Raw genomic sequence first — 7,500 nt, 5'->3', positions numbered from 1 at the left:
ATGACAACATCATAGTCACAGCAGCATATCCTGTAGTGTTTTACACTGATGCACACTTAAACTTATAACACTATACTGTCACTGCACTACTGTTTATACAGTTTATTTTGGTTTCTTATCGGTTCTTAACTATTTAATAACTCATTTGTTTTTAATTGTTATTAAGCATCTTAAGAGCTGAGAACCCCATTTCTTTATTTTGTACCACTGTGGACCAGCTACAGTTAATGGAGTTCAATTCACTTTTATTCCTCTTTGCAGTAGGGATGTACCGATCCGATATTTTGGATCGGTATCGGCGCCGATCCAAGCATTTTGAGTGGAACTGGCAGACCTTCAGTTTCTAATTTATTACTGAATGACATGTCATACTTTAAATTTGTTTATAATTACACCTATAAATAATAACAGAAACTAAACATTTTACCACTAAGGGATAAGTGCCTTGTTGGTCTCTTTCAGGTGGAGGAGGTGGTGTATGAGGTGGAGTCGGGGCAGGATGTGAGGTCATGGTTAACCTTATCCGACTCGTCGTCCTGCACGTTGGGTGTGATTGAGGAGCTCCGCCCCTCTCCACCCAACAGCCAATCAGGATGCTCGAGGTGAAGCACATGAGTGCGGAGAAGAAGGAGGCGGCTGTGGGAACAGGTGAGTGTGTGTGAGTGAGTGAGTGTGAGAGAGTGAGTGTGAGAGAGTGAGTGTGAGAGTGTGTGTGCGTGTGTGTGCGTGTGTGAAAAGCATGCCCCAGTTGCTATATTTATCTCTTGCCCCAGTGAACTACATGTTCGACCAGCTACAGTTAACGTCGCTGTCCTCAGAGACAAAGCTGTGTCTCAAATCCTCCACATCGGCCCTCTGCACTTCTGAGGGCGACTTGTTGATTAAGGACTGTGATGTTCATGTACATGGGTTTGATTACTAGAATAAGTTACACAAGAAACTACAAGTCACACTAAAAAAAATTCACTACTGATATTTTATTTATTTATTTATTTTCATTAATAAGGAACAAAACGTTAGAGAAAACGAGTGCATTATTATTAACCTGTGATTTAATTAAAGCCGACACACTTGTCTAATAAACACCTTCTGACCAATCAGAATTAAGAATTTAACAGCGATGTGATATAAACATTATTCGACAATAAAAGCAATGAATATATAATATATAAGCATTATAGTTAATATCTATTACGAGACTATTTCAACTTGAGATTAATAGAAAAAATGATTAAAAATAAGTTTAATAATGATATATTTGGTTCATTCTGAACTTTTTAATAAGAAATACGTAATAAAATTGGCTATTTAAGCTATTTTCATTTGATAAGACGTCATTCTTTGAGGTGAAACATCACACAACGATATTAGATAGCTAGTTACCTGTGAATGTTTGCATTCAAATAAATATAGCTAGCTTTCATCACAGAAAATGACCAAAACAAGATAGAAAAGATTTGCTAGAAATTGCAAGAGAACTACAAATCCAACCATCAGCTTGCTAGCTAACTTTATGTGAATAATTTTAATCTCTAGAATTAGAAATGCTTTTTGTTAAAGATATTTTGGACAAAACTAGCTAACATTGAATTGCCCTGACTAACATTACAATGAATTCAAAAGCAAAACTATCTGGCTAAACCAAAATACGAGTTCTAGAGCAAAGTGGCATCAAGGAAAACTTTTTAAACATACCTGCAAACTAGTCGCTTTTCGGCGAAATTCGCCGTTTTTAATCAAAATATGTCATTTGTGTGAATCGTGTAGATCCGAAGAGTTTTTAGTTTGGGGGGGTGGGGGGTGGGCTTCTTTCAGCTGCGTCCGAAACCGCTTACTTCCATCCAATAATTAGGCGAAGTAGTGCTTAGGTGGCGGTTTTGGACGCAGCGTAGTAAACCGTCTATCAAGCTGATGCCTCGCGTCTCTACTTCTAATGACTTTTTATGGCGGATGGCAAACCAACTTTTGGTGCATTCACCGCCACCAACTGGACTGGAGTGTGAAGCGCTAGTAAGCAGATGACGCCTCACGTCTCAATCATCGTCACGTCTTTTGACCAATCAGCATTCAGAAGCAAGATAAGGCAATCACCTATTTCGTACCTCACTTCAAGCCACAGAGGACGAACAAAAAGCAATAAAGATACACATTGCTAAACAACGAAAACGGGCACTTGAAAGGCTTGTGGCGGCCAAAAAACAAAATAGCAATATTTGTGTTCATCAATTTATTAAGGTTCCAAGGCACTCAAATTGTTCAGAGAAAAATTATTTCCAAGAAATTTTGGTAAAAATAGGATTAATAAAAGTGCTTTTTTCACTTAAAGCAAATGTTGTCTTTTCCCTTTATGTTCTTGTCAGACTGTTTCATTTTAAGTTCTCAATTTTTCGGGGGGGATTTCGAACCTTGTCACCTTTTTCACCTCTTGTGAGTTTGCAGGTATGTTTAAAAATCGCCCCAAAAGTAAACTGGGTAGAAACTGCGAGAGAAGCATAATCTAACCAGCAGCAAGCTAGCTAACATTAAGAGAAAAATCCACTCTGTTTTGAGAATATTTCAGACAAAACTAGCTAGCTAAACTTATAAAAAACAATATTATAGGAAATAACATTATAGCTAATCACTCAACAAGACTAGCTTTCTAACATTAAAAATAAAATTCTCCTCCAAAAAAAACTACCTAGCTAAGCTCAGACAGTTTCCACACAGAAACTTGCTAACATAATATAAAATCTCAAAACGATGCTAGATAGTTAATATTAAAGAAAACACCCCAAAGCATGCTAGACATCAGAAAGGTACAATTATGAGACAGCTGGAGGATGGAGGAGTGAGTTACAGGAAGACGAGTTTATTGTTTGTAATTTGGTTTATTTATTTCCTGTGATCATTCAGAGTTCACGGTACTGTGATATATTGGTGTGGGGGAGGGGAGGGGGTAGAAACATAAAACATTGGGTTGTAGATTTCATACCATGCAATTACAAGTTCTAACAAGAGTCTGTGTGTGCGTCTGTCTGTGTGTGCGTCTGTCTGTGTGTGCGTCTGTCTGTGTGTGCGTCTGTCTGTGTGTGCGTCTGTCTGTGTGTGCGTCTGTCTGTGTGTGCGTCTGTGTGTGCGTCTGTCTGTGTGTGCGTCTGTGTGTGCGTCTGTCTGTGTGTGCGTCTGTCTGTGTGTGCGTCTGTCTGTGTGTGCGTCTGTCTGTGCGTCTGTCTGTGTGTGCGTCTGTCTGTGTGTGCGTCTGTCTGTGTGTGCGTCTGTCTGTGTGTGCGTCTGTCTGTGTGCGTCTGTCTGTGTGCGTCTGTCTGTGTGTGCGTCTGTCTGTGTCTTTGCGTCTGTGTGTGTGTCTGTGTCTGTGTGTCTTTGTGTCTTTGTGTGTGTCTGTGTCTTTGTGTCTGTGTGTGCGTCTTTGTGTCTGTCTGTCTGTGTGTGTCTGTGTGTGTGTCTTTGTGTCTGTGTGTGTGTCTGTCTGTGTGTGTCTTTGTGTGTGTGTGTGTCTGTCTGTGTGTGTGTCTTTGTGTCTGTGTGTGTCTCTGTCTGTGTCTTTGTGTCTGTGTGTGTGTCTGTCTGTGTCTTTGTGTCTGTGTGTGCGTCTGTGTGTGCGTCTTTGTGCCTGTGTGTGCGTCTTTGTGTCTGTGTGTGTGTCTGTCTGTGTGTGTCTGTGTGTGTCTGTCTGTGTGTGTCTTTGTGTCTGTCTGTGTGTGTGTGTCTTTGTTTCTGTCTGTGTGTGTTTCTGTCTGTGTGTATTTGTGTCTGTGTGTGTGTGTCTTTGTGTCTGTGTGTGCGCCTGTCTGTCTTTGTGTCTGTGTGTGTGTCTTTGTGTCTGTGTGTGTGTCTTTGTGTCTGTGTGTGTGTCTTTGTGTCTGTGTGTGTGTCTTTGTGTCTGTGTGTGTGTGTCTTTGTGTCTGTGTGTGTGTGTCTTTGTGTCTGTGTGTGTGTGTCTTTGTGTCTGTGTGTGTGTCTTTGTGTCTGTGTGTGTGTCTTTGTGTGCGCCTGTCTGTGTGTGTGTCTTTGTGTCTGTGTGTGTGTGTTTCTGTCTGTGTGTCTGTGTGTATTTGTGTCTGTGTGTGTGTCTGTGTGTGTCTTTGTGTCTGTGTGTGCGCCTGTCTGTCTTTGTGTCTGTGTGTGTGTCTTTGTGTCTGTGTGTGTGTGTCTTTGTGTCTGTGTGTGTGTCTTTGTGTCTGTGTGTGTGTCTTTGTGTCTGTGTGTATGTCTTTGTGTGCGCCTGTCTGTGTGTGTGTCTTTGTGTCTGTGTGTGTGTGTGTGTCTTTGTGGCTGTGTGTCTGTGTGTGTTTTAGATGAGGGCTGTACTGTGTGTGTCAGCAGTGCAGACCCTGTGTATGTGTACGAGACACAGGACTGGATGGTTTCTCCCGCCTGCTCTCCGGATGAACACGGCTCCATCTCTCCACTGCTGGCCGAGGAGACATTTCGCTACATGAGTGAGTCATCCGTGTGTGTGTCTGTCTGTGTCTGTCTGTGTGTGTGTGTGTGTGTGTGTGTGTGTGTGTGTGTAAAACCGTCTCCTTTAAGGATGGATGGATAGAATGAAAAACAGGACAGAAAATATTGAATCTGAAGGAGACCCTGGTTTATTAGATGAGTTTATATTGAGTTTGTGTACAATGATAGATTATAGATTCAAGTCTGTAATCCTCTACATGTCCATGTCGAATTTCTTTTGAATACCAAACATGCTAACCAACAAATTTGTATTGTAATCTTTTTTTTTTTACTTGTCATTTTTTTGTGTGTAATGTCTAAATTAAATGTGTTTAAATGCAGAAACTCTATAAACAAAACTGGCTAGCTAACAAAAACTGAAATCATGCTAGCATATTAGAAACTCTTAATCCTCCCCAAAAGCTACTGTAGTTAGGTAACCTAGAAGGATAATCTTATTTGATATTTAAAGACAGAGCTAGCAAGCTAATCTGATAGAAATAATTCAGAATATGAAGTTTAAGGAAAACTTTCTAGCTAACCAAAGGTTTTGAAACAAAAATCATCCTGGAAAATTTCTAAAAAGGCCAGAAAAGAGAAATTTAACCAAACATCTTACAAAAACATACTTAGCAAATATTCTAATTTGTTGGAGAATATTTTTAAGCAAAGCTTGCCAACTAACAGCATAGAACATTTACAAAATTCCTAAACAGTACTAACTAGCTTACATTGTAGAAACTCCTAAAACTACAACTGGCAATCATAGAAAAAAAGGCTAACATTTAAAGAAAAAGCCAAACATGGCTAATTTGCTAACATAAGAAAACATCCATGTACAAAGCTAACTATGTTGTAATGCTTGAGTTATTTAGCTTTTGTTCTCCTTCTCGTGATTATTTATTGCGTAGATAATCTGCCTTGCTAAAGAATGTTACATCAGTGTCTCTATTTTGAGGAAAAATCTACAGTCAGGGCTGGAAAGAAATCAGTGCCAGTCTCCGTTCTTCATATCATTCTGTGCATTTTTATGACCATATCTGTATGCTGTGTCTGTTATTTCAGCTCTTCAACTGTCTCTTTAACTGTCTTTCTGTCCGATGGGAGACGGGCAAGACTGAGACACGTCACTGGTGTCTCTGTATGTGTGTGTCTATGACTGTGTGAGTGTCTATGACTGTGTGGGTCCCTGTGTGTGTGTGTCCGTGTGTGTGTATGTGTCCGTCCGTGGGTGTGTGTATATTTCAGACAGTGCACCCAGGTCTGCTATTTATACACACATTATTCAGTATCGTGTGTGTCTGTGTGTGTCTGTGTGTAAGGGTGTGTAACAAGGCCAGAAGAATTTATTGCTTGTCCCTTAAGAGCATCTGACAGCAGATCCAGGGTTAAAGTCACAGGATCGAGGAATGGAGAGGGGGTGGGTGGAGAGAGGGTAAGAGGGACAGACAGGAAAGAAGAGAGAGAGAGAGAGAGGGAGAGAGGAACAGCAGTCATGGCAGTTTTAAACCTTCAGAACGAGGACCTGTTTGACTGTTTTGTTGCTGAAGGTCAGAGACTTAAAGACTTTGAGTAGTGTGTGTCTGTGTGCATGTCTGTCTATGTGTCTGTGTGTCTGTCTGTCTGTCTGTATGCATGACCTACCGCTAAGGTCATATAGCTGTGTGTGTGCTTTGCTTTGTATTAGTGGAGAGGAAAAGGGATCTTGTTACCCGTGTCACAGAGTTAGTGTGTCTGATGTCATATTTATGTGTTCCACTGCTGATGTCATATTTATGTGTCCCCTTGGGTGCAGTTCTGTTCCAGTTCATCCCGTGTTATTTAATGGGGTTGAGTCAGGGCTCTGTGCCCGGAGATAGGAGTTCTTCCACTCCAACCTTCACTGCCACACCATGTCTTCATGGAGCTATGTGCTTTGTGCACAGGTGCTTTGTCATTCTGCAATAATGTTCGAGTCTCTTAGTTGAAATTGTAACGCTACAGCGAATAAAGACAGTCGACATGATTGCGAGCTTCTGACACATATGGCTTTAATGGTCAGGGTTGCACATACTTTTTGCCATGCAGTGTATACTTTTATTGATCATAGTGAAGATATTAATAGTATGGAAGATAATAATGTGGGATGTGGTAGCCTAGTGTTTAAGGTGTCGGGCTACCAATCGGAAGGTTGTGAGATCGATTCCTACATCCACCAAGCTGCCACTGCTGGGCCCCTGAGCAAGGCCCTTAACCCTCATTTGCTCAGTTGTATAAAAATGAGATAAAAAATGTAAGTCACCCTGGATAAGGGCATCTGCTAAATGCTGTAAATGTAATGTAGATGTAAAGAAGATCAGAAGAAGGGCAAAATCTTCTCGGTTATGATGCTTGTGACTTTGTGTTAGCTAGCATACAATGTTGGCGTTTGAAATTTTCTGCCAGATTGAACCAGACAGGTCTGAATTCCTGTAAAATGTTTATACTGTAGAATAGAAAGCTTAGTTTCCTCTCCAATTCAGTAACATATTTAATATAATATTTTTCTAACTGTTTTTCACTTCGTCTCCTGGTGGTTTTGGCACCGAGGCAGGTCTGGGGTTGTGTCCTCAGTCCACCATGTGTTCTGCTCCCAGTTCAGGGACGTGGAGGTGGAGTGAACAGTCACTGGGTCTGCAACAAGGGGTCAGTCTGAGACCAGCTGTAGAGGGACGGTGTAGAAATAAGGCTGAGACGACAGAGAGGTCACTGCATTCATTGGCAGTCTATAAAAAGCTAACAAGTTTGGTGATAGAAGATGATATTTGAGGAGGGAATTAGTGTTTAAAATAAATAATGATGTTAGTACTGTGTTTGTCATCCATACGAGCAGCAACAGCTTCTTTTGTCCACTTTATTTTAAATGTAATATTCCAATTAAAATGAAAGAAATAATGTCATATTCAGGGTTTGATGCCGAAACACTGTGTGTGTGTGTGTGTGTATGTGAGAGAGAGAGACACTGTGTGTGTTTGTGTGTGAGACACTGTGTGTGTGTGTCTGTGTGAGAGACACTGTGTGTGTGTGTGTGTGTGTGTG

At 40.9% G+C, this 7,500-nt stretch overlaps 1 protein-coding gene across 3 annotated transcripts in view; it reads left to right on the top strand.

Annotated features, from left to right (window-relative positions):
• trak2 (trafficking protein, kinesin binding 2) overlaps positions 1 to 7,500 on the top strand; it is a 28,644-nt gene that overhangs the window by 4,492 nt on the left and 16,652 nt on the right. For all 3 annotated transcript variants that reach the window (XM_060867485.1, XM_060867484.1, XM_060867483.1), the window contains exons 2-3: positions 463 to 648; positions 4,299 to 4,442. In XM_060867485.1, coding sequence (XP_060723468.1) covers positions 594 to 648; positions 4,299 to 4,442 — 199 coding nt within the window. In that variant the 5' untranslated portion in view covers positions 463 to 593. The remainder of the gene's footprint in view (positions 1 to 462; positions 649 to 4,298; positions 4,443 to 7,500) is intronic.

The sequence above is a fragment of the Tachysurus vachellii genome, chromosome 4, assembly GCF_030014155.1.
Source record: "Tachysurus vachellii isolate PV-2020 chromosome 4, HZAU_Pvac_v1, whole genome shotgun sequence".
Taxonomy (NCBI): Eukaryota; Metazoa; Chordata; class Actinopteri; order Siluriformes; family Bagridae; genus Tachysurus; species Tachysurus vachellii.
This window is presented reverse-complemented; position numbering and strand designations above follow the sequence as displayed.